This window comes from Corvus hawaiiensis, chromosome 17 (genome assembly GCF_020740725.1).
Source record: "Corvus hawaiiensis isolate bCorHaw1 chromosome 17, bCorHaw1.pri.cur, whole genome shotgun sequence".
Taxonomy (NCBI): domain Eukaryota; kingdom Metazoa; phylum Chordata; class Aves; order Passeriformes; family Corvidae; genus Corvus; species Corvus hawaiiensis.
The window spans coordinates 7,573,198-7,600,464 of record NC_063229.1 but is presented as its reverse complement, the minus strand read 5'-3'; the positions used below and the strand labels follow the sequence as shown (position 1 = coordinate 7,600,464).

At 50.7% G+C, this 27,267-nt stretch overlaps 1 protein-coding gene across 2 annotated transcripts; it reads right to left on the bottom strand.

Moving 5' to 3' along the window:
- Window positions 1–1,384: 1,384 nt before the first annotated feature.
- On the bottom strand, window positions 1,385–27,267 carry ADA (adenosine deaminase). Of its 2 annotated transcripts, none has more exons than XM_048321899.1 (11): window positions 27,123–27,267; window positions 13,748–13,809; window positions 10,475–10,597; window positions 10,216–10,359; window positions 9,285–9,400; window positions 6,932–7,056; window positions 5,245–5,316; window positions 4,883–4,984; window positions 4,079–4,146; window positions 3,561–3,690; window positions 1,385–3,157 (listed from the first exon to the last, which is right to left on the bottom strand). In XM_048321899.1, exons 1-11 carry the CDS (start codon window positions 27,168–27,170, stop codon window positions 3,056–3,058), a joined length of 1,092 nt encoding a protein of 363 aa, XP_048177856.1. In that variant the 5' UTR covers window positions 27,171–27,267; the 3' UTR covers window positions 1,385–3,055. The 2 variants fall into 2 exon arrangements, with proteins under 2 accessions (XP_048177856.1, XP_048177857.1); XM_048321900.1 differs by lacking the exon at window positions 27,123–27,267 and adding an exon at window positions 20,771–20,844.

Below are 27,267 nucleotides of genomic sequence, written 5' to 3'. Positions count from 1 at the left end.
TGGGAAGAGGTGTTTTCCCTCTGCAGCGCAGAACTACAGAACACTGCTGGTGTTCCACTGATCCCAGTGGAGCAGCCTGACTGGGACTGACAGCCAGCACAGGGACAAGGCAGGGCTGACCTGGGAAACTCCCCACTGGTGACACAAGGGCAAGCATCACCCTGACAGCCTAGGGGAGAACTGAATGTTACAAGTTTGAGATTTATCAGCAAAAACAAGGCCATAAATCAGCAGAGAAGCGGTTGCCAGACAGAGGGAGAATTGTCTGTGAGAAGTGATGGCCATGGGGCAAGCACAGAGGTGTTCACAGCTCCAGCCCCCACAGGAAATGAGGAATTGGCAGCCAGGCAGTGGCCGTGGCTGCTGCTTTCCCAAAGAGTTCCCGGAGTGGCTGGGTGCCATCGCAGAGCCATGCCCAGACAGCAGCCAAGAGCCTGCTCCCACTTCCCGTGCCCCCAGGGCAAACCAGCAGGTAGTTCCTGGACCTGTCTGACAGCACAGTTGTGTCTTTAAGCCCCATTTCCAGCTCTTCTCACCACAGAACAGTAATTTTGGCTCATGCTGACACACACAGAGATGAAAGGCAGTGTGGAAGGACTGAGCACCACACAAGACCTCTAGCAGTCAAATCTGGGCTAATCTTAGCTCTCCCTGGTCAGAAAATAGCTGTTTCAGAATTATATTTAGGCAGAGGAGTAGGGACCTGTTGGCCAGCTACTCTGAGCAGATGAGCAAGAGGCATCGGGTTCCCCCTGCAAGTGACAGCCAGCTCAGCCACTGTCACTGACTGTGCTGCAAGACCAAGGGCACTGCCTTAATCAGCCACATCCTGATCTGCAGAGCTGCTGAGCACAGGGATGCTCTAAGCCCTTCATGTCAGCTGAACATGGCCATGCCAGACCTGTCAAGGTCTAACCAAGCACTAAATGACCCAAAACCTTTGGGCAAACACTCCCCTGTCTGCACTGACTGTGCAGCCCAACAGCCCAGACCACCCCTCTTCTGCCTCTGAGCATCAACCAACTGTGCAAAACCCAGGAGACAGGGAAAGAAAAGTGACTACTTTTGATAAACACGTGGAAAAGTGAGAGTACACAGTGCTGGCACTGCTGCTTCCAGCAGTGGGACACATCCCTGTGATTACTGAAGGGAAAAGGACGGGATGCTGGAACAACCTGTGGCCATAAATCCAGCTTGGCTCCCTGGCATGGGAGCAGGCTTCCCTCTGGCTGCCAAAGTGCTCCAACCTGGCACCAGGAGAAGGCACGACTCAAGACACCAAAGCCCCCATCACACCTATCAGTGAACCCCTGTGGTCTAGCAGGGGTTGAGGACCACAGGCCACAGTCCCTAACAGTCACCCCTGAACAGAAGGGCACAAGGATTTCTCTTTTAATATAAATTTGTTATTTTATTAAACAGGATTAACAATCAACTGTCCAGAATCCAAACAAGCAACTCTTCTTCAGAAAAAAATTTTGGAGAAAAATGACCCAAAAAGGGCCTGTTTCTTACCGCAATCATGTCCCTAGAAGTGATACTTTATCTTTTGCTTTATAAAAGTAAGAAAATCACTCTCTCATCTTCATTTATCTATCTATGTGTATATATGCACCATGTACTTCAGAGGTGAGTATTTAACTCTGAAGACCAATATGGAAGCCCAGAAAGAATGGAAATACTCCCAGCACACCATCACTGCTGGCTGAGGCTGGACCAGTCTGGGGTCTGTCCATGGCAATGGTGACCACGGCCCCTTGTCAAAGGCAACTTTTTGGTACAGTATCTTTGGAGTAAGCATCTTGGCAGACCCCTGGGATGCTAAAGCACACCACACACTCAGGTAAGAAAATGATGGTCTCTTCTCTGGATGCACAGCTCTCTTGCTTATTGAGTAAAAACACTCCAATGCACCAACATCCCTAAGGAATTTTTGGTGAGTTTCTCTGTATAAATTCTCCACCAAACTGAAGATCTGACTTCTAGCCAGTGTCGTAATTGAGTGAGAGAAGCAATCAGATGGGACATGAGTCAATGTGTGACACTGAGTCCAAGTTAATTTACTGATTCAGCCTTGAGAGTGCCTAATGATTGTGTCAAATCAGAAAGAGGGCAGAATTGTTAAACCAGGCAATCAATCACATTTTTTCCGAGTCCTAAACAAAGGTAAGAGGAAGATCAAACTGCAGATCACAGGAGCTCTCCAAGATGAGTACAAAACTGGGAAAAATCCCAGAAGGCAGATTTTGACCCAAAGTGGTAAGATTATGTTCCAACTTCCTATGTGTGTGCGAGCATAGTCATGGCCAGCTGTGAGCATAGCTGGGCCCTGAGCCCAAGGCGTGCACTTCTGCAGCAGTGACACTGGGAAGCCTGATATATGGGAGTTCTTGTCCAAGAAAGGATGCCAAAAAATTAGTATTTTGTTTTAAATGCCCTTCAGACCTGTGCACAGGCAGGGGCACCAGCCTGCAGCTTGTTCTTGTTCCAGTCTTGTTAGTACAAGACTAACTCTGGGTAAATATAGCTGTGACCAAACCCTCCCACCCACAGGACAAGAATAAAGCCTCTGTGTCTGAAAGGGCTGCTCACTCCCTGCCAGCACTAGCACACCTCTTCCCTGGAAAGGTGAAGAGTAACTCAGGCCACAGAGTTGAAAGTGGTTATTTCAGCACCGCAGGCTAGGGCCAGGCAGGTCAGTGGGACAGGACAGGTAAAACAGGGAAAGAGGGGAAAAACTGCAGGAGAGGTTCTTCTGTTTGCATTTGCAGTACAGAAACACCAGCAGATGGAGAAGGGAGTCAGGCCAGCAGGCAGATCCAGTCTGCTTGCACAACAGCAGGATAGGAAGCTGGATATCCATTCAGGAGAGAGTTTGTGGGGTACAGGTAGGTGTATGTGATAGCGTGATTCTGATGAGCACTGTAAGGGTTAGCACAGGGCTGCCAGGAAGAGAGACCGACTCTGGGCACCTCCTCCCAGTACTCCCACTGGCAGAGGAGAGGCAGGCACTGGTGAAGAAGGGCCCTGCTCCACACTGGCTCCCAGGGATGGGTCATGATGCATTGGGGACCATCCCATAGGCTTTGTACAGCTTGTTGAGCAGCTCCTGCTTTTCCTTCTCAGGTAAGAAGCTGGACTGGGCTGCATTGATGTTCTGAGGAGGCAGAGGAGGAACACAGAGACATTAAGACACATCAGACATGAACACGTGGTTCAAGTGCACATCCCAGCACTTGGCTCTGAGCAGCAACAGACGAGGGAGAGTATAAAGTTGCCACCCTCAGATTCATTTCCATGGCCTTGTTTTATGACAACTGCTCTGGCCCATCACTAGCAGCAGTCCCAGGAGAAATGAGACCAGCACAAAGCAAAGGCCTTTAAGTACTCTGGAATATTTGGGATATGCATTTTGAGCCTGGTCCTACTTTCCTGCCTACAGGGCCAGAGCAGAATTTTCTGGTTTCCATTAAAAACTCTTCAGCTTATAAAGAAAAACCAGTAGGTTGTTCTGGGCTGCACCAGGACACCAGCAGAGCACCCAGCCAAGGCTGACTTACGACTCTCTTGAACTCCTCTTCAGTGAATCCCATGTGTTCCTTCACAATGCCATAATCCTTGTCAATGGTGGAGTTAAAGATGAGGGGGTCATCCGTGTTTAGAGAATAGTTGGCACGATCCTTCTTGAATCTGTAAGGAAATCAGGCTCAACTGGTGGGCAAAGCACTGGGTGTGACACTGTGCAGTTCTCAGGGTGAAATGCAGCAAAAGCAAAGACCTCGGGGCTGTCCCTGCAGCTGGCACTGCTGGAGACAAGCACAGGGCTCAACTTGTCCCCCCATAGCTCTGCACTGACCTGCCAGTAGTGGGTAGTGCAGCTCAGAGCAGGGCAGGAGGGACAGGACAGCCTCCCCAAGGGACCCCCACACCCCTCCAGCTGCACTAGGCTCCCCTCTGCCAAAGGACACGGATTATGTCCTAAATAATCATCTGTGCCTTAGCTTTGTAAAGCAATAAAGCAGCTGTAATCAACCCAAATCCTAGTTATTTGAAATTTCACATAATTGAGAAGTCTTACTGTATTACGGGGTGTTTGCTGAAGTCCGGAGAACATGCTCCAGTGAGATAACTGGACCAAGGGCAGACCTGTTTGGGGGAGGTAAGCATGAAAACCAGAATCAACCACACAGATCTGAACCCCAGCTGTGGACACAGATAGCTCAGCACACTGGTGAAACCAGACTAGAGCTTTGCTCACAGCTGCCCCTCAGCGCTACTCCGACAGACCAGTGCATGCCCCAGGACACAGATGCAAGGAGCCCACAGCCCACATGACAGTGGCAGGGGCCAGTGGGATGTTTCCCATGGCCAGTCAGTCACCAGCCCTGGTTACAAAACCACTTGCATTAAGTACATACTCCTTCTGTTGGTTGGATATGTCCATTCTGGGGAAAAGCGAAGTAAATCCACACATGCACTGTAAGTCCCAGGCATTTCCACCCTCTAGCCAGACTTGCTCTGGTACAGCAGCCTGATTTGTGGAAGGACAAGCCTTCAGGCTTGAGGTGTATAAATTAGTGAATAAGCCCTCCAGAATTTATCCTTGGCCACATAAGGATCCATTCTTTCTGCTATGTGCCTCCCACAAGCTGCTGTGCACACCAGCGCTCCCCTGCAGCACATCCCAGCCAACACCCAGGTTTGTCCCCAGCATTTTTCCTGTGGATCTTTGGGCATCTGGGTACAACACAACATCACTGTACATGTGGTCAGCACTTGGGTGTCAGCTCCTGTCCCTGGCTGTAGCACAGCTCAGGTGAGGGCTGGTTTTCCACTCAGACAGCAGCTACCTGGTTGTCACACTCCCACCACATGTCCTTACCTCAAAATGCATCTTTATTTTCAGCAGCTCCTTGTAGAGCTCAGGGTCCTCCAGGACATGGTATCCGTGGCCAACCCGCTCGGCCTTCAGGACATAAACTGCCTAGAGAGCAGAGAAAACCACTCAGAGCTTCCCACACAGCTCAGCCCCTGCCTGCCCGAGACCCCCATCCCACTGCAGGTACAGCCTGCACCACTGAGCTGGCTCCTAGGATGTCCTTTTCCAGCTATCAGGTCAGATCTGTCCATGTCCCCAGTGTTCACTTTGCTGTGGATATGGAGAGGACATGGATGCCTCTCTCCCTGGTGCAGGGCACATCACACCCCTGTCCCTCTCTACCCTGAGTCAGGAACTCCTCGTACCTCCTTGACCATGGCAGCTGGGCCGGCCTCCCCAGCATGGACAGTGCGATGAATCCCACATCTCTCAGCTTCCTGCAAAACAAGGGAGAGAGAACATGTTCCTGTCCCATCACCTGCAGCAAGGTCAGCAAGCTCTGGGGCTGGCACTGCTCCCAGGGGCACAGCAAGGCTCCTGTGCCAAGAGCCCACAGATCACGAGCCTTGCACTCCAAGGGCTGCAAGAGCTCAGTAATGTCACATAGAGAGACACTTAAAAATCCTGGTTATCTTCCACTGGAGCCCAGCCAGGCTCTTCATGGGTTCTTAATACTGGGTGAGTTCACCACTCCCTCCTCTCCAAACAGCAGCAAGCTCTGAGCTCCTCTTCCTCCACCCACTTGCCTTTCTGCATGAACCTTGCAGCAGTTGCACTCTTTGGAACTTCCACATTTTTTGCCAGTTCCAGCCATTTGGGAGAGTGTAGAGGCACCCCAGGGCAGAGATGAAGACATGCTCTGACATTGAGCACCTCCCTCCTGCAAGGGGCTGGGGGTGGAGGCAGCCCAGCCGTAAGGACCCTGCGAGTGCAGCTTTGGGGGCAGCTCCATGACCATCCTGAAAATTCCTTTGCAGGGGCCACAGGCCACCCGGGCTTGTGAGCCAGCCATGGAGCCTGGAGGAAAGCCTGGAGGGAAGCCTTGCTGGAGAAGGACCACCCAGCTGGCAGCAGCAGGCAGCCTGCAAGCCCCATCTTGCAGCAGACGTTCTTCACAGACAGTCCTTCAGGGCTTTGCACTCAGGAGTTTTTTTCAGTTACTTAATACGGATGGGAGGAGGGTTTGCTTCAGCACCTCAGAGCCTGAGCAAGCCCCTGGCACAGAGAGAAGATGCATCCTTCAGACAGAGGAGGCTGGACCTGGGTACTGCTGGCCCACCAGGGCAGGATGAGACTGCCTTCCCATCAGTTAATAAAGCCCTGTTCCCGTGTCCTGGTTTATAATCACCCTGTTCAGCCAGCACAGCAGTGCAGGCTGGCCTTGTATCAGCTCGCACTGATGGGGTGAAGACCCCAAGGAAGCCCCATGTGGTTTCAGACCTGAGCACTGCTTGCAAACCACCACCCTTTTTGCCAGTGATGGTGCACGACCTCCTGCCCCACTGATGGAGGGGACTAACAACCCCAAATTTCCACCAGCAAAGAGAAGCGAGGCTTTCCCTTCCCTTTGAGCCACTGCAAAGGCTGAGGTTTAGTGAGAGCCTGGGATCAGGCTCCTGAAGCCATTCCAGTGTTTGCATTTGAGATGATCAGATAAAAGCCCTGCAAATGTGCAGCTTCTCCTCTTCTCCTCGGGTGATTTCTGCCAGACTGGAAAGTCCAGTCTCTTCCACCCTTGGCTGTGGTTTCACCAAGCCCCAGGAGCCAACAGTACCGTGAGATGGGGGCTGGTTTGGGCTCCATGTCACTCATGTCACAGTGCTACAGGATAGCATGCCAAGCCCCAGCTCTCATGTTTTAGCAATGATGCCTGCCATTAATCATTTAGGAAATATAAACAAATACTTTTGCTATTTAACTGAATGTTTTTAATAGCTGCAACGAATTTTTAAGCTGTCCCAGCTGTTTGCAGTTTGAAAAGCGTCCCTTCACACACGTCCCCTCAATATACATGTTTCTTGTAATTTCTTTTAAAAAACTTATTCCACAAACCTCATAAGCCTTCTTATGCTCAGAGTAATTCTCCACCTTCAGGGACTCATCTCCAGCCAGGTCGACAGCCACCACAGAGTCATTTCGATACTTCTTGCAGAGCTCCACCACCTCTGGAGACCAGCCTGGAAGAGGCAGCACCAGGATTCAGGAGGAAGCATTCAGAAGGGTCACACCTTCAGCATTTTTCTAAACAAATCCTGGTCCTATAACTAGTAGGCTAGAGCTATTTTCTTTAGTCTCTCCTAAAGCCTGATGCTCAAAAAGAAAGCTAGCAAACTCCTAGAAAGGTCTCATCTCTGTCATCTTCAGGCAAATAAAAGCTGTCAGCTGATCAGTCTGTTGTCAATGAAAGGGAAATCAAGTGCATTCACCAGCTATAAAACTGCTCTCATCATGCTCTTCTGCTCACTTCAAGCAGGGGAAAAAATTAAGTACTTCCAAGCAGTGGTGACTGCTGCAGTTGGCTTGAGGTAAGATGAACTGCACTGCCCTGGGGCTGTAACCTGGTGTGTTGGAGAAATCTCTCAGCTCCTGAGCTTTCACCCCTTCCCAGGCTGGGCAGGGTGAGGGTAAAGGCAAGAACTGTCCCATTGGATGTGTTGTGCCATGGAGGAGATTGGGCTGGGAGGGATCTCTGGGGAGCCCTGTACTGCAGCCATCCCTGCCCTGCTCTAGGGCATCCTTGACTCCCCCGAGGATTCTACTCCTGGTGGGAAGGAGCTGAAGTTTTATCTATTTGCCATCAGTAAGAAAGAGAATAACAAGTGGCCAACAACTGCTTCAGAGCTCTCCCTGATCAGGACAGATAACCTCTGAGAAAGGAACTGCATCTACCAGCTCCCACAGCACTTAACCTCAGCAGAAAGGCCAAGAAACAGAGATAAACAGTAGTGTTAATAATTAACAGGCACCTGCTGCATACAGACAATCCCCAAATCATATGAACACACCAGGCTGATGTGTGCAACTTCATCATCTTTTTTTTCCCCACCATTTTCCAACTTGCTGCGTTAGAGCCATTCTTTTATTAACAAATTTAATATGAGTTTGTCCTGGCTGCCATCTTTGCCTTTCTCTCAACAGTTCATCAATTACAGGGTGGCTTCTCACTGTGCAGCACATCCTGAATGTACTGCTAGAGACTCTTTATCAAGCACATCACTGGCTCTGAGTATCAGCTGGTGCCCTGGGGCACAGGTATGAGAATGCCACCTCTGCTGTTTGCACAAGCAATCCCTCCTGCAGTGAAATGCAGGCTGTACATGCCCTTGGATGCTCCTGCCACCTCCTGCCTTTACCACTTGTGCACTGGCAGGGACTGTAGCTGCAGGTCAGTGTGACTGTGCCTTACAGCTCTCCAGTTTCTACAAAGAAAAACATTTTCTTCCTAGAAACTAGAAATATAAGGGTCAAGTTTTCAAAGTCTTGTTTGGTGTTGACTGTGTAGGCAGGAAAAAAAAAAGCACTCTCAAATTCGTATTTCTTGACACAAATTGATCATGTACTCACTAGGAAAAATCTTTCCACCATCTACCCTACTAAGCCTACATAAAACTGGTGAGAGATACGAAGATACTCAGAATAAAATCTTCACATAATAAAGCTATTGTCACACAGCCTCTCTCTGGCTGCATCCTTCCCTAGAGGAAGATGCTTGCAGAACTCAGCAGCCCACTGAAATGCTGGAAATTGGGTTTTCTTCCTATTCTGGGTCACAGCACCTGTTACCAACAAAGTTTCTCATCGGAGCTGCTGACTTTATAAAAAATGTATTATATACATGCCTTAAGTATATTTGACTCGTGTTTTCAGCTTAAGCCAGCAGAGACTGGCTGCTGCCAGTGGATTCTCTGGCTGCCCCATGACCCAGGCTAAGGAAGGAGCATCCTGCTGTAGGACCATGAGCAGGGAAGTGTGAGATGTCATGCCTGGTCCTCCTTCCATGACCATTGGCTCTCAGACCTCCAGTCAGTCATAGAAGATGACACTGCTCACTGTGCCAATGGCTTTTATTGGCCCAAGGTGAGCTCTGGCCTTTGGGTGGGGAGCAGAGATCACAGTTCCCCCAGGAGAGGACAGAAGAGCCCCTTTTGTCCCTCTCACAAGACCTTTCAGATACTGGTTGTACCCACAGACCCCCACGCTTGCATCCAGCAAACCTTTGCCCCACAGTGAAAGGGGCAGAGGACCCCCACCAAGACAAGAAGCTCCTCAGCACTGTCTGGTCCTGCATCACACCCAGGACCGGGGCTTTCCCCACGTTCCTGCAGGGCCCCAGACCCCGGGGACGTCCCCACCGCCACGCGTCAAGGAAGGGGAGCAGAGCAGCAGGGGAGCTGCAATACATTACTTGGCATATGGCGCATGCAGCATAGAATAGACCTGGCTTTGATGTGGAAATCCCTTTCTCCATCCTGCAGTCCCTGATTTACGAGCTGAACGACTTCATCTGGAGTGAGGTCTCCCCTGCAGGGAAGAAAAGCCATCAGCAAGAGGCCAGATGTGCTAGGGAGGCAGGCAGGAGTTGCAGGTCCAGCCCAGCATCCCCGTGGGAGGACAGGCTGCCCCAGGTTCCACTCACCTTAACATCCAGAGATGCCCACTGAGACCACCCAGAGCCTGAGGGCACCTTTTATACCCCTGCCATGGCCACATTTACCAGATAGCAGGCACTGAAGCAGGCACAGGTGATACTAAGATTTAGAAAGGCCTTGGGGAACTGGGTGCCCACCCTGCCTGAGCAGAGGAGCCCCCTCTTTGCCAGAGCATCTCATGAGGGCACACAACTCTCTGCAGCCAGGCAGGGGAAAACGCAGGGCTCAGCACCCACCGCAGCACACTTTGGAGGGGCCCCAGAGCCCTGCATTGATTTAATGCACATAGCACAGAGGGGATGACATGAAAGGAAGGGATCAGATCACCAGCCCCCTCCAACACCACCCACCATCCCTGCCAGCTCAAATTCCTGTTTTGTGGTCAGGCAGTCCATATCTCTCACAGGGAATGGCTTCAGACAGAAGGTTGAGCACAACTGCTCTGCACATGCAGAACTCGGTGCCCAGAGCAAGGGATGTTAAAACACTGCAGCACACAGAGATATTTAAGATGAAAAACCCTCTCAATGGGAGAGAAAGCTGGAAGCATGCTGGCTCTTGCTGCATGGGAGGAGAAAGGTTTCTTACAGCAGCCTTTGAACACACAGTGGCTGACTGGCACTGGCCATGCCTTCTCCATGCCCAACCAGCCACCCACCAGCTCCCCAGCACGGCAGGATCACTCACTCAGCTTGTCCCCAGGGGATGGGATCCACACCAGCGTTGGCCAGGAGGTGAGGGCTGTACCGGACCTCCACGTAGGCGATCCCTTCCTTTGCTTTTGTTTCCACAAACTCGTAGGCAATTCTCCTCACCGCCTCACGGTCACCCCTGCAGGAGTGGCAGTGGGACCTGTCACGCTCAGGGCCCACAGGGCACCTCCAAGGCTGAACCAAGGGATCCTTCCAAGGGTTGAGGGGGAAGAAGCAAAAAGCAGGGTACTTACGCAATGGCAGGCATGTAGTAATTAAATTTCTCTAGAAACTGGGGAAGTGTCAGTGGTGTGTCATAACTGACATACTTCAGGAGCTCCTCAACAGTATTTCCGGGGAGAGGGATGCCTCTTTTCCTGGAAATGAAGTCACGTGTTACTGACAGGGAAGGTTATCGCGTTTTTAATCAGTGCGTTTCATACACCAATTGCCTCCAAAGCTGGCGGCATCAACCATCATTTCTTCACAGGAAAGATACAGCACACGCTGTCCTTCCAAAATCTCCTCACGGATGGAGCCCTGAATCTCAGCGGGGAGGAAGGAGATCCAAAACACAGGCAAAGCACAAACAAACCGAAATACAAGCCCAGGCTGACCCGGCAGGAACACAGCCAGGGCACATTTTAAGCTTAAGAAGGAGTTCATCTAAAGGGGCTCTGGATTATTTCTTGGCACCTCCTAGACCTAGCAGCAGAATTGCCAAAATTCTTTAGAAAAGTTAATTTCCACTTATGCAGGCTCAAAGGACTGAAACATCACAGAGATGCTCCAAGGCCTGGGGTCACACAGGCAGAAGTGTCGTGGCTCATGGGTTTGGTGCCAGCAGCTCCTGCGAGCAGGCTGGTTCCTGAGCCCAGCATCCTGGTGGCATCTTCTGTGACAGGAACAGCTCCCACACAGGAACAAATGGCAACAACTGCTCTCACCAAAAGGACAGGCATGCTAATGCCCACATAAATGCTTCCAAGAGGGAAGAGCAGCTGGAATACCGAGTGGGTGAAGGTGTTCCCGGTGTGGTGACAGCCGGGATTGAGGGTGCTGCCAGCCAAGGCTGCTGCAGCTTCCTGGGCAGGCTTTGCCACCCCCCCCCACCCCGGTACCCTGCACAAGCCAACACAAATTTGGAATAATAACTAGACATTTGTTTTTAATCCTCTTTCCTGCCACAATGAATTACATCTGATTGATGGAAGAACCCTAATAGAGACAAAACACCACAGACAGTTTAGTGCTGCGATGCCAGCAACCATCCCAATGAGCCATGCAAGGACACAGTCCAAAGGACCCCGCTCCTGGGCTTGGTAAACATTGCTCCTTCCCCACTCAGCCAGGAAGGAAACCAGCCCCACGCTCAGCCCTCACATGCAATCTGCACAGATTAAGTTGCTGGGTCTCAGCAGGGAACACTCATCCCTGCCAAGGCATCGGTTTTCCTCCCTGCCTTGCCCTTTCCATGGCACTGACACATCAGTCTCTGCTCCAGGAACCAACTTGCACCTTCCTCCACCTGCCCGGGGAAAGTTTCCTAGAGCAAAGCCACTTCCCTGACCTCTTTCATGTGCTTCCTGAAGAAGTGCCTTCATGCAGGCATCAGTGGCAGTGCTTTGGGATGATCCACACTGGAGTCATGCCTCTGGATGAGGAGGTCTGGTGGATCATGCCAGTGTGGTTTTTGGAGCTCCTGCTGCCCCATCCAACCCTCCTTGTAGCTGGGATTCTTCTTGAAGCACAGTGGCCAGAGGGGAACATGTTTGTCCTTACTGCCACCTCAGTGTGCTGCCCAGAGCCCCCTGCAGCCATGGGCAGCACCGTGCACACCATCCCACCATGGAAAGGGAACCTCTCCTGGGGACACCTAGACCCCATGAGGGGTTTGACACAGCTCTGAGCCTTTTGGCTGGGCAGGGCAGATGCAAAGACTGACCCAGATCTGACAGAATTGGAGACAAAGTTTCTGAAAACAGCTGAGTTCAGCAGTGCACTGCCCAAGGGGGCTTGTGCATCTCAGCAGCTTGGGGTTATGTGTACATGGTCAGACACCACCTGGCAAATTTATTTCCAGCTCTTTACCTTTAAAAATAGACCACAAGCAGCTTTCTGTGCCCAGGGTGAGGTTATTAAGGCAGTCAGTCCCCTATAGCCTTCTGCACTGCCCCACTGCTTTTTTTGTGTGTGAGTTTAAGTTTTAGAGCCCATGAATAGCACAGCCTTGCTCCACCCGAGGGCTGGCAGCTCAGGGAGATGCCAGGGCTGTTTAAAAATAAGAGGGAACTCAGCACACACTCAGGCAATGAAGGTTTCTGCCCTAAGCAAGGATCCTGGCACAGGATCCCCAGACAGCCAGTGCCTCCTGGCTTTCAGGGCTCCTACAATTTTCCTAGGGGACTACACTGGCATTTCCCATTTGCAGGCAGACGGACCCAGCAGAGCTCCACGGAGTCAGCACCAACTCTTGTTCATTTAGACCTGTATTCCAGCCCTGCAGCCCACCAGCAGGAACCCTGACTCAGTTCACCATGCCAGCATCCAGCAAAAAATGGGGTGGACAGCCCTGACCCACCCTCCTCTCTGACTACGCAGCAAAAAGTATGGCCAGGCCCTGCAGAGAAAGCTACTCCAGAAAGATTATTTCCCTGTAGGACTGCACTGCCTTGGAATCTGCTGGGCTCACAGAATGCCAGAACCACTTCCCATCCTCCTCAGAACTGATTTCCTCCCCAAAATACCAGAGCTATGCCTAAGAGCTGTTTCCCAAAATCCTTACCCTTGCCACCTTCCTGATCTGAGGGTATCAGTGACAGCTGGAAGAAATCTTGTTTACTTTGCTTACAAACGTGGAGCCAGGCCCTCACACAGGTTAATCATTCACCCCATGCTTCCCACACAATCTACACTGAAGGAAGATGCACGTGGGCTCTGTCAAGGAAACAACCTTTCTCTAAGTCACTGCCAAGTGCTTCCCTGGGTCACCCCCACACGAGCGTGACTCCTTGACTGCTGACACCGGGCAGACAGCCTGGGATTCAAATCCACATGGCAGCAGGGCAGGCAAGGGCACCCAAGCTGGTTTTTCCTCCCAAACCATGGAACAGCAGCACCACCAAGACAATGCTCACAGCCTGCTGTCATTCCCCTTGCTTTTGCGATTAGGAATGTGGAAAAAGAGATGAGAATACAGCGCCTCTGCTGTGTCCTGGGTACACTTCAAAGGCAGGCAGCTCTTCATGAGACATCTTCTGGACTTTTCTCATGGTGGCGCCTCTCAGCTTGCCCAGCTCACAAACCCACGACCACCTCAGTCACATTCCTGCTACCTGTGAAGCCCCACTGTCTTTTGGGGTGTGCTCAGTGTCCTCACACTGTGCAGTCAGGTTTGGGCAGAGACAGAACCAGCACCAGCCAGGTCTGCTGCCTGCAGGAGCTCATCTGCCACAGATCTGGAGAAGCAGAAGGGATGATGCCTTTGAACTGCAGCTCCCAGAGCTTCCTTCCCGCCCCCAACTCACTTGCCGAAGTACAAGATGGTCTCTGGTCTAATGGCTCCATCCAGGTGGACGTGAAGCTCTACCTGCAATAAGAGAAATGGGTCAGGTACTCTTAGAGCTGCAACAACAGTTCAGAGAGAAGGAGCTGGTGCTCACGTGGGTATAAATGCAGCCAATACAAAGTCATGACAAGGAGGCACATAAACATTTTTTAAAATATAACCATTATAAATTTTCTTCTTCAATATCTAAGTATCATCTAAATATTTTGTTATGGCTGCTGCAGCTCACACATTTAATGAATCTTTAGAAATTTATTCTGTTTCCAGTAATTTTCAGGAACTGTCCTATCCTTATTTAGAGTTCGGGAAGAGTGGAAAAAGCAAACCCCAAACACGTTCACTTTCCAGCTTGCTTCCTCCTTGAAATTGCAGGCAGCCAAACACCAATTAATTTGCTAAGAGTCATTACACAAAAACTTTGACTTCACTTCCAAGAATCAGCTCCTGATGGGTTGTTAATTACTTGGTATTATCAGGGCTTACAGGCTCTCTAATCCTACATAAGGGGTCAGTCCCATGGCACAAAGGTGCTGTAAAAAATAATAGTAACTAGCTGTGCAATAGAGATAACAAGGTTTCAAAATAAAACACTTAAATTTTTACTTATTTGCAATGGGACAGTGACTCAGGTCTTTTCACTCTGAAGCCCTGTTTTCCCATTATTGCTGAAACACTGGATTTTGGAGAAAGAGACCCAGAAAAGCAAAAGCAAGCTTTTTCCATTAGCCAGCTGGGGCTTTTGGAGGAACATGACAAAAGTAATTTGGAAGTCGAACTGGGAAGGAAAATATTAGCTGTAAAATGTTTCTGCTAGATATTCATCTTTCCAGAACTGTTTTCTTTTAAGTAACGGAATAGCCTACAAAATACATATCTAATTTTATTGTATTTTTTAATGAAACTGTAGATTAGAAACTTAATACACTAAGTTCTTTTTAGATATAACATCGTGGACATCTTCCTGCATAGACGATAGCTGCAGGGTGCCAAGGGTAAGAATGGAGTAGGATTCAGAAGAGGACTGGATATTTGCATGGATAACTAAACTACCCAGGGTTACTAATTAAAACCCACAAACCCTCTGGCGTCAGGGCATGTATCAAACAATAACTACGAGGAGCTGGGAGAAAATTGAGTAAGCGGTGCCTGCAAGTGTCCAAGAGCAGGTGACGTGAGCTCCTGGCACAGGCCTGGCAGTGCCCATCTCTGGGGCGTGCACTGATGCCCATGAGCTCACTCCCATCCCTGCACACCTGCCCTGCAGGCAGAGGCACCTGACTCACTGCCAGGGCTGTCGCTGGCCACTTCTGCTGCAAAAGGCAGGGCAGGGACAGTGCTGGGGTTCAGGCCATCTCCACACCATGGCCACGAAGCTGCCACGGAAGCACTGGTGGGATGCCAAATGCAGATGGGCAGGCTCAGGATAGATCAAACTGCTTGTGGCAATCAGCTGGCCCAGGGGTCATGAACACACCCACAGACACCACTGTTAGCAGATGGTAAAAAGATATCCCTGCCACTTCTCCTACCCTTAAGATATGATCTGAATCTACAGAGAGGAAGATTTTAAAAGGGCAAAACCTGATCTTTCCCCCCTCCTTGAGTTACACAAGCCTGCTTATGAGGACTAAATGTCCTGCAAAGCAGCAGATAAAATAACAGGCTACAGACAGGGTCTGCACCGCCAGATGTGGACGCCTGGCACGTTTTCCACTCTTAAGCTCCAATTCCTATTTTAAAACCATGCAAGATCCACTCCTTGAGGTATTCAACAGCTCCTTTGACTTTCTGATGGAGTTACAGGCTTGAAATTTGCTCACACTGGATTTAAAAACAAAGCAACCTGAACCTATTGAGGTCTTCTCCCTCAAATACTTTTCAAGTGTTTCCTGCAAGAACATCTCAACATGACATTTCCATCAATGAGAAAGTAGATTCCGTGGCATCCTTCATCTATGTAAGCCACCTCCTTCTGCCACTTCTGCGGGTGAGATGCTTGTAAAGCAACAAAGTTCCTCTCCAATATCAGCAACAGGCTCTTTCTCACCTGCCAGCTTTTTTTTTTGGGTCTGGAGACACTTAAACCAAGTGCTAAGAAACCGTCATGCAATGCTGTTCAACCCAAAAGTTTTGGGTTTCCTCAAGATCAGTGCTTCAGAGCACCGTTTCCTGCAGCTGCGATCTCTGCTATTTAGACGGCCAAAGGACATTCAGGAGAAGATGGAAAGGTGTGCCTACAGGGCTCCAGATAAGGATGCAATCAGCAGAGGCACAACCCAGCAGCTCATCTGCCCCGGGGGGCACTCTTGCTCACAGATCCTGAGGGCTTCCAGGTCCGTGGGAGGCTGCTCACTGCAGATTACATTTCAGCTCTCTTCCTTCGTGTTTGTTTTGGATAAACAAAGCACAAGTCTTTTCCAGATACAAATGGGTGACACGACCTTGCCTTAAGCCAAGGAAAGTACCCAGATAAGGATGAAAGAGTTTTCTCCGAACTGTGGCTCCAGGGGACGATGGCTGAGCAAGCAGAAATTAGGTGAATGCAGGAGCTCAGTACTTCTTCCAGAGCTCTCTGCTCCTTAGTACACAGCTCCATGTGGTCTCCCACCCCAAACCCTCCAATTTATCTGGAGAGAAAGCACGTGCACACATATTAAATTGGGATCTCAACACTTGGTGAAGGATCTGAACAGCACCACAGGCTGCACCAGCACTGGAGAGGAGCCTTCAACCATTCCAGGACCACTGATCATAAAATCACAGAAAGGTTTGGGTTGGAAAGGAACTTGAAGGTCCAATTTAGCTCCAACCCCCTCTGCCATGGGCAAGGATGCCATCCACTAGACCAGATTGATAACTTCCCTTCTCACAGCCCATCTGGATGTGGTATCACCTGTTCTGATGAACAACAAGAAAGCAGCAGAACTCTCCAACGCTTTCCTGAGGCAGGAGCTTTGCTCTTCTCCCATTTACAGTGAGGACCCTCAGGACCAGCTCTGTGCAGCCACCCTTCAGCTCTCCTGCACCTCCACGGACCTCCCACCATCAAAAACCCAGAGTGTAATGCAATAAAACTTTTAGTTTCACTCTAGGCTTGTTGAAAGCCAGATGGATGGGTTCAAAGAATGTTCAAAAGGCTGTAAATTGTGCATCCTCAGCACAGACAGCCCCCAGCAAGACCATCAGAGCAAACCCAGTGCTTTCCATTTTTATGCTGAAAAAGTTTTAGCTCAACCATGGCACATGATTCTTCAGTGCAGATATCAGCAAGCTGGTTCGGACTTTTAAAAAGGAGAAGTTTTAAGGGCTCTGGCTTGACTTCTCTGAAAACATTGTAATGTTTTCTTTGAGATGTAATAAGTTTCAAAAATAAATTCAAACACAAAAAGGAAGGTACTCAAACAAGTATGCTCCATTCCAAGATCAAGTCTGATTATTTTTAATGTAGTGAAATTAAGGGGAAAAAGTTAACCAAACATTCAAAGTATTTTCAGCTACAGTCAACCCAACACAATTTCTCCATTATGGTTTGATCAGTGGACCATGGCAGAACAGTTACTTGCTCAGCTTGCCCATTATATGGCATAAAAAGAGCCATTCAAGCTAAGGCACTTGAAGGTTTTGTGTATTAGGTGGTTTTAGGGTCTTTTAAAAAATATATACAATGACCAAAGTCAGTCTGCCCCTTTTATTGTGAGGTTTCCAGCAGATGTTAATACATAATCAGGCAGCTGATAAAGTTGCATCATTTAAAAACCCTTAACAGTGCCCAGGATTATTTATCTGCCTCTTAAAAGGTGATAATTTAGGTTCATTCTATTAATCCCAATAGCTGAAAACCAGGGCAGTTAACAGCTGTAATTTGTCAATTATTAGGTAAGTGTGGCAAATCACTGCAAAAAACAATGAACTATGTTCCCCAAAGACTGGTTTTATGGACGGGTACTGTCAGGAACAAAGTGATCCTCATCCTAAACTCACCTCAAACACTCATTTAGAAGCAAGAGGTGAAAGTGGCCCAAGGGGGTTGTGAAGTGGAAGTGGCACAGTATCATCCTCAAGCCTGAGGACACCACAAATGCATTTGGGAGATGTATCTGTCACATGCTTTAAGGCATGAGCCTCTAGAAGAGAAGCATGGGAGACTACAAGACCCACGCTGCTCCACTGCAGGAAATATTTGTGCTTTCTAGGCAGCTAGACAATGATTCATGGGTTTGGTGGCTGAGGGAGAGGAGGGTGCTCCCGTGCTGAGCAACCTTTAGTACCACCCTCCTGGCACCAACTACTCAACCTCCACTGACCTCAGCAGGAGACTTCTGGTGACATTAACCGGTGATGGTGGCTGTGTGTCATCCCAGGTGATGGTTCTCATGGGGTGGCAGGGCCATGTACCCACCGACCCATCACAGACCTCACACCCACACCTGGTGTTCACTGGAGCGAGGCACCACTTCAGAGCAATAAACAGAGTCCTGGCACTTTGTGCAGCACCAAGCCAACCTCTTACTGCCACCATGTTTGACAGGTGGATCCGGGAAGGTTATCCAAGAGCATCCCTGTACTCAGTTATCAAAGAATTGACCACACAAGGTACCACGGTGTAAGGTATGGCTTGAGCTCAACGCAGCCTCAGCAGCACCAGGCTCTGGCCCATGCCAAGTCAGGGGTCAGGCTGTGCACGGTAAGTGGACAAGCCAAATACAACATCATCCTTGACACATCACCGTGCACTCGCAGTCCCCACAATAGGCACAGAGAGTCTGCAGTGCTGCAGGGAGTGGAGTAGGGCAGGACATCCACCCAAATCCCCTGGGTACAGCCAGCAGAGGCACCTTTGGTGCCACCCAGGCTGGGTCAGCAGCCACTCTTTGCTGAGAGGCTGACACACACAGTGTGCCTGGCAGAACACCTGCCCCATGTGACCTGATGATTATTTTGCAAACCAGCTACACCAGCTGCTGGGAGGGAGTGAGCCTGACCCCAGAAATCCCTATTCCCATTCTGTTCTCCACAACACAGCTCAAGGCACATGGGAGGTGCAGGAGAAGACAGCCACATGTCCTGAAGCCTTCAAGCTGGGGCTGGCCTACAAGAAGAGGAGCCAGCAGCAAGCAAGGACAAGGTCTCTGCTCTGGTTGTGGAACAGAAAGGGTGATGGCTGACGTCAAGAAACACCAACCTTTTCTGCTCTTTTACAGCCTACGATAAGCAGGGTTCAAAGTTGTCCTCCTGCAGCTCCCTGTTCATCACTGCAGTCACTGGGAGTCAGCGAGTTCCTGAAAAATGCAGAGGCAGCCCTGGCCCCACATTCAGCCAGGGCTGAAGCTGCTCCAGTTACCAGAAACATCTCTAAAACACAAAACTGATCGTTCCCAATGGCAGAGGATCCAGAGGAATGAATAGGGCTCATTAACTGACTTCAGGCCCATTTTTTTTCCCCAAGCCTGACTTAGCAGGTTCACAGGGCTGAAAGGGACTGCCTGAGTCAGGAAAACCAGTCTCGTAACTGCCAATAGCCAGACAACAGAAGTCTGATCTTAGCAGTCAAACCCTGCAGTTTTTCCTAGGTCTTTCTCTTCGGTATGCCACTCTCCCACACACTGGAAAAGTAGAAGCACAAATGAAAGAAGAACTTAAGTTGCTTCTCTCGGCCAACAGTTTAAAACCACTGGGGTAACACAACAGCCTTTGTTCTTAGTGCAGCTGATGAAACACCACTATCTCCCAAAACTGAGGTGGACTTAAAAAGGCTTTAACCATTAGCAGCTGCCAACACTGCAGGGATTTTGGTATCTTGCCTGCTATTCCATGGATCAGCTTCCTAGAAAGGGAGCCATAATGATGGAATGAAACACAAATCAGACCTGTGCACACTGCCTTTTCCAAGTATGTGAGACTTTCCTGGTGCAAACTCAGACTGAGAGATAAACGGTTTGGGAGCGAGAGAGGATGCAAACAGCAGCAAAACCCCCCAGTCCTTTTGTGGTTTTGGAAACAATCTCCTTCTCTGGAAAAGCCACAAGCAGTTGCCACCACTCACGTTCTCCCAGAGCGGGAACACCACAAATCTCACATCATTTTTCTTGGTCTCCTCTGCCTTGACTCCTACTTCTCCCCAAAAGCCCAGCCTGGCAGACCTGCTCCCTGTACAGCAGCTTACCCAGACCACAGCCTGAGAGCTGAGCAACCCTGCAGCACCGGCAGTGTTCTGCAAATCAGATACAGGACTATTGCTAACCACAGCTGTTTCATCTTCTTCCTCCTCTATTTTACAATCTAAATAACAAACATATTACCGTATGATCCTACTAGAGATGTAGTACACAGGGCATGGAGAAAGACTGGAGCACACTGACAGCAGCCACCAAGGTGGTGTCACGGGTATCTGAGGAGTAACTGAACTAAATGTGTAAGAGAAAAAAAAAACAACAACGAAACCACAAAAAACCCCAACCGAAAGCACCCACAAAACAACAAAATCAGCCCACAAAACAAAATAAAAAACACAAGAGAAAACATTTGTTTTAGTAGACTACGAGAGTAGTTGGGATGCAGGGCCCTTCAGAACTTGCCCCTTCTCCATCCAGGCCACCTGTGCATCCCCAGCCCGGCGGAGCCGTGTCCCCGGCCGGGCGCTGGGATGAGCCTGCACCCGCATCGCGGCGGCGGCGAAATGCGCGGGACACCGGGGAGCGCCGGGCCAGGGCAGCGCAGCGCCCGGCTGCGACCGCGGGGGGACAGCGCCCACCGAGCCCTGTCCCGGAGGGCACATCCCCAGCGAGCCGGCCGCGCCCCGGTTCCCAGCCGGCTGCAGCCCCGGGGTGCGGAGAGCCGGTGCTGCCGCTCGGCTGCGGGGCACGACCGGAGCGCGGCACCTCCGCGCCGGGGCGCGCCCCGACCCCCGCTCCGTGCACAGCACCGCGGTCCCGGGGCGCGCCCCATTCCCAGCCCTGAGCCTCCGGCAGCGCTGCCAGCTCACCTTGGGTCCCCCGAACACTCTCTGTGCCTGCTCCATGCTGCCGCTGCCGCCGCCGCCGCCGCCACCCCCGCTCCGCCGCCCCGCTCGCCCGGCCCCCGCCGGCCCCGCCCCGCCCCGCCCCGCGCACGCCGGCCCCGGGGCAGGCACACCGCGGCAGGGCGCTTCGGCTGAGGAAGGGCGCTGGTGTCCGTCCCATTCCTCCCCACTGCCATGGGCAGGGACGCCTTCCACTATCCCAGGTTGCTCCAAGCCCCGTCCAACCCGGCCTTGGACACTTGGAGGGATGGGGCAGCCGCAGCTTCTCTGGGCAACCTGTGCCACCCTCACTGTTCTCACAGGGGAGAATTTCTCCCTCAAATTTAATCTAAACCCACCCTTCCTGAAATCCCACTCGTGTTTCCTTCAGAAGCTGAGGGCCCCGGTGGTTCTGCTACTCCAACGATAACACTGACAGAAAATATAACAGGAAAAAATGACAGCTCAGCCTGTAGAACAGGAAAGCAATGTCCAGCTTTGATTGCAGTCTTAAGCCAATCCAACAGTGTTTAACCTTTCCTGCTCTCAAACCTGCTGCTCAGTGACTCACTTGGTTTGTCTGATGGCTTTTGGTCCACCATACACCTACTTGCAGCTCCTGCAAACTCACACTCAGCTTTTCATTTCTTATTTTCAGTGAGCTGGCCATGTTTTATGCTACTCCTCTGCCTCCTGCTTTCCTCTCCCGTGGATGATGCACATGGCAGCCCACATCTCTGGAGACAGTGAGGCAGAAAGCCACAGAATCACAGAATGGTTGGGAACCTCTGGAGATCATTTAGTCCAGCCCCCCTGCTAATACAGTTTCACCTAGAGTTCCACAGGGTCCTGTCCAGGTTGGTCTTGAGTATCTCCAGAAAAAGAGACTTTCAGAGAAGTTCTGCCTGCTCCTCTCTGTCAAGCATGGCTTCTCTAAAACTGGAGAGAACAGATTTTCAGTCATTCCAGACCTAGCATCCCCATCTAGCTAAAGGCAGAGCTGCCAGGTTGAACCACTCCCTAGAGTGACCCTTGGGGAGCATCCCTGGGGCCCATATGCAGCCCTGGGTGAGATGAGACCCAAGCTTCCCGGAAGGCACTGACCAGGCAGGTGGCATTTCCAAAATCACTGCAGAGGCAAGGACCACAGCTTAGTTCTGCATGACAGGAGTTCACCTGCCCAGGTGAGGCTGTCCTCAGACCACAGCCCAGGTCTGCAGGGAGCCTTGGAGACAAACATCACCATATCAATGAAAAATACTATTGTTACTTGCTCTGGTGCATAAGCAGAGAGAGCGCCTAGGGCTGTAGTTGTGAACACTACCACAAATGGTTGCAAAATAAAGTTTCCTCATCTCCTTCCCCAGCTGTGTTTACTCCAGATGGACACTGTTTGTGGAAGCTGGCAGCAGGGGATTAGCTACGCAGAGCTCTGCTTGTGGGGATGGGGAAAGCTGGGTGCTCCTCCGGCCCTGTGCTGTCACAGTCAGGTGACAACAAACAGCCCAGGGGAGCGAGCAGCCTTGAAAACAGGGGCTGCAAGCTGGTGCTGGCAACGATTAGTGAGTGCAGGACATGCTACAGGCTCACTGCTCCACAGGGAAATGTCACCAGCCTCCCTTGTCACGCCTCCCCAGCTTTGCCATGAGAGCAGTGATGGAATTTCTGCCCCAAAGCCCAGTAGGCATTGAGAAAACAGTAGTTTTTCAGCTCAAATCCCAAGGTCATTTGGGTATGTGCACTGCAGTGGAGCCCATGGGAATAGACCAGGGCTTGGCTGGGGTGGAAGGTTCATCAACATGTTCTCTTTTATTAAGTACCACCTTTCAGGGATGCCCTGGCTGCATCCATGCTGTACAGACAAAGCACACTAGCCACAGCTAACTGGAAAAAATATTCTTTACAAAATAGTGACTGGCAGGGGAAAGTAATCATTAGCTGCCAAGTGCGAGCCTGGCACCACTCAGGGCTTTCAGGAGACTGTGGGATGGAGAAGCAGTAACCAGGCTTATGGAAACCCAGCGGGAATAAACAGCATATATTTTAAAATTTGTGATTTCTGGGGTCACCAAAAGGTGACATCGTTTCAAGCTCCCAAAGCTTTGAAAGTGCTGAATTTGGGAAACACACCCCTCCCCTCCCTGGGTGTGCACAGATGGTCTGGGCACAAACAAAATGGTCCAGGCAGGGTACAGATTAGCCACTGGGTGTGAAACTGCCTCTGGGCAAGGTGAGCTCTGGCTCACATGGACCATTTCACCTGCATATCATGGGCTTTTTTTAGCAGCCACCCAAAAAGCATCTATTTTGCCTAGATAATGACTCACAACATCACATATTTGATGTCTGACTTCTGGTTCAAAGCAATTACAACACAAATGGCCCCACTGTGAATAGACGGTGCTTTCTAATGATCTTCTGTGGGCGCAGCCCTGCTCGGTGTGTCATGTACACTGGGAGGACAGAGGTCAATTAGAGCATTTATTAGAGATTAGAGGAAATTACAGGGTAAAAAAAAGTAGCCTGCGGGTAATTTTCTGCTGGGAGGAGAGTTGATAGCAAAGGTCAGAAAGAGGCAAATGGAGCTGAACTGGCCCCATCGGCTGGGAATGGTGCAGTAAGGGGGTTCTGATGTTTTTTTTTCTGCTTAGCAAATACACGTGTGCTGCAGACTCAGCTCTTTCCAGGAGTGTCAGCACAGTGCATTCATTGGACACAAGTGTGTTGCAGAGCCTTAGAAACACGGCTTGGGCTGATTTTAATTGACCTGACCCTGATCCACTTTATCCATCTTTACCACTGGCTTAATCAGGTGGTTGCAGTAGCTGCTGTGCTGTTGGTATTAAATCTGTGTTTCCCTATGAGAACACCACACCTCTCTGCAGCCAGAAGGCTCAAGAAGAACAAATCTGTCTTTTAATGGTGAATTCCCACTTGGGAAACCAGAGGGGGACAAACAGGGCCCTGTCTGGACAAGCACAAGGATGCTCTGGGGCCATCCTGGACGAAAGCAACTGTTCATCTGCACATTTGTCTGGTCCCTGAGGTTGATTGTTTATCTTTTTTATTTTTAGGGAAAATTCCAGGCAGCAAAGTAGGGGTAAAACTGATCTTGGAAGCTATTCCAATGCTTATTTCCCAGGAGCTATATTTAAACCTGCTCCCTTTCTCTTGCCCCCAGAAGTTAATACCAGCTGTGTGTCAGGCTTGCTGACACCTGCAAACAGCTTTCCAAAAATAATAAGAAGTGTGTTTATGCTGGGCTTAGATCTTAAAAAAGGCACTTTTCTATTCTGGTTTGGGTTTTTTTGTTGGTTTGTTGGGGGTTTTTTTACCAGATACCAGCATCACACTACAGCCCATTCTAAGTAGCTAATGGAGGAAAATGTGTTTAAATTCATTAATTCTACCAGTATAAATGGTAGACATCATGACATAAAGCTGTACAGGTCGAATTTGCCAGATGAGACATTCTCAGCCCAAACATCCATTGCTTCTGCAAAATTTTTGGTTTTGAGACAAAGCCGTAACTTATGTCAGCAATTCCCATTTAATTTCTGCAGCTTCCCTGCAGGGCAGGGAAAACCTCTGCCCCTGGGTGAGCCACCACTGGAGTCACTGGTGGGAACTCAGCTGCATCCCGTTTGGTTCCTGCTGGGGATCATGGGACTCTGTGGTCAATGAGAAGGGCAAAAACCCCGCTGAGGATCCACCCTGCTCCCCAAAGTGACTTCGTTTCCCCTCTGCTCTCAAAGGAGCTGGAAGCAGACACAACACTGGCCTCCAAGCAGATCCTGCATCAACCCCTGGTACCAGGCAAGCTTTGTCCCAGCTCTCCATCAGCAGGGAGTGAGTGCTGGGCTTTTCCTAAGGATATTCAGGCCACTGCAGGGCCAAGAGCATCAGGACAAACAGGGCCACTGAGCAGCTCCTCGGAGGGTTGATGACACTTAAGAGACACCACTGGGCAGACTCCTCTGCAGGGCTCCTGTCTGGCACTGCTTACAAGGAAACCACAACCCTCACGCCACTAAAACAACACCAGCCTGAAAATAGAAAGAACCTCTGCAGTAGAACCCCCCTGAGACACACCCCAGGGAACAGATGGGGCTACCCTGTAAACAGGTTGCATTTTCCCATTTTGGGGCATTTTTGAGCAGTACAGAAATGCACACCCAGCTGATGACATGCCCAGCATAGGCACATCCCACGATGCAGCCACTGGCAGAGCCACGTGGGCTGCTGCAAGCCTGCTGCACTGATCCCCTAACCAGATTAGGGCTGTAACACAGGGCAAATTTGCACTCAGCATCATGTATTTTAACCTATCCTGAACATCTTCTGGACAATAAGGCTTCCTGAAATGACCTAGGGGGCAACTGGACTGCTCCAGACCCCACAGGACAAGTACACCAGCCCCCAAGGCTGGTATATAGAACAGCTTTGAAAGTAATAAAGCAGAGAGAAGGCAGAGAAACACAGTCAGTGCTTTGGGCTGTGGGAAAGAGCAGTGGTCTGAGTCTGGCAGTCTTTCAGGCTTGGAAATGCCTCCAAGGCCCACCCTGGAAGCTGTGGGATGTCTAAGGATAAAGGCAGCCCCATTCTCACAGAGCAATTTGGGTCACAGGGTGCAGACAGACCCTCCCAGGTGAGAGGAGCACACAGTCCCTGTGGTGTAGAGCAGCCTCACCTCAGCAGGGGCACCACCCTGCCCTCTGCCCTACCTGCTTTGTCAGCCTGTTTCACTGTTAAAATCCAGCGTTCAAGTTCAAGAACAAGGGCATTATCACCACAAATGGAAGCAGGGTTCACCTTGCCAGATAGCTCAGCTCCTCCTGGGCTCTTGGGCTCTGGCTGCCCTTGGATTTCTCTTGTGGGTAAAGACAAGGAGCCAACTCCACCCCATGGAAAGATGTGGCCCTGTCCCTCTTGTGCCAGTGCTGTCAAGAGGAGCTGAGAGAAAACCTGAACCAGCCACAGCAAATAAGACAAAAACCTCACCGGGATGTGACCTCTGACCAGGACAGACCAACTGGTCTAGATCCAAGATCATCCTGAGGAGACCAGGAGATAAGGGGGTAGGTGGATACAAGGCTTCCCTGGCCAAGTGCACCCACCACCTTCACCACAATGGATGATGCCTCAGGCACTGGGGAAGGGTTTGTTGCTAGGGAATTACTGAACTTGCTGCTGCTTGCAAGATTGGAACCGATCCTATCGATGGTGGGATGATAAAAGGTCCCCCTCCCACCTGGGTCAGTGCCCAGAGACTCCCACCATGCCAGGACAGGGGACCCTTCTGCTGCCTGCACACCAGGGGACTCCAGCCCCAGTACACACCAGTCCCTTCCTGTCCTGACCCAAATTTTCACAAAGAGAAGCCCAGAGACAAGAGCAGCACGTGAGCCAGGCATGTTCCAGCATATCTCAGTGGCATGTTCTCAGCATATCTCATATCACCACGCTGGGAAGGTCTCAGTGCAGCTCAACCTGATTTCCAGCAATCAGGAGGTGGGGACACCTTCCTCTTTTGTGCTCCTTAGAAGAATGAACACATCCCTGATCGTGGCTGGCTGCAGCAGAGCCGTGACTCAGCAACACAGCTCTGCCACCCTCTTTGCCGAGGTTGCTGCCCTCCTTGTAAACACCTCACACCAACAGAGACAAGGTTTGCACCCAGATTCACCCCAGTCTGGCACAACAACCTCCTCCTAAGGGTTTTTTTCACCATCTCAAAAGGCTCAGCTCACCTGCAAATCAAAACCTCCACAGGAACAGCACTGCTGTGTCCAGGCTGTGGCTGGAGCATGGCCCCAGTGCCCCACTCTGACCTTCCTGCCCACTTCCACAGAGCTGGAACAGCCCTTCTGTGCCTGGCCCTGAGCACCCTGAGCCCACAGCGCAGCCTATTGCTCTGGGGCCTGTTGGGGAGGAGTGGAGGGAAGCGTTCCAGGCCCCACCCAGAACACATTCCCCCCCACACCCCTTCCTGCAGCACTTCTCTCGAGGGAATTCCACTGGGAGCAGGATGCCCTGCTCCAGCAAAGGGTCATTGAACAGGGCAATACAGATGCAGCTCCCAGGCTGAGCATAAGCCCAGCTGTGGCCAGCTAGCACATGTCTCTATTCAAGTTCACTTTTTGAATGAGGACCAAGAGACACATGGGCTGACACCTCTGATTTTATCTCTTCAAGGCAGGGCCCAGAGAGCCAAGGCTTGTGCAGTTTTTCACGTATGCAAAGCTTCACAGCCCCAAACCCACAGTGCCCCCCCCAGCTCTTCCCCCCAATCCAGAGCTGTACAAGGAGCAGCTCTCCATCTTCACAGGCAACTCACAGCTACATCCAGCAAAGGAGCTAGATCAGATGCCACACCATGTTCCATGGCCAAGTGCTGCCCAGAAGTCGCAGAGTCACTGGGCAGAGTGACAGGGATCCCAAAGGAAACCTCTGGCCAGGGTGCTGTCTGCACACCCCGCAGC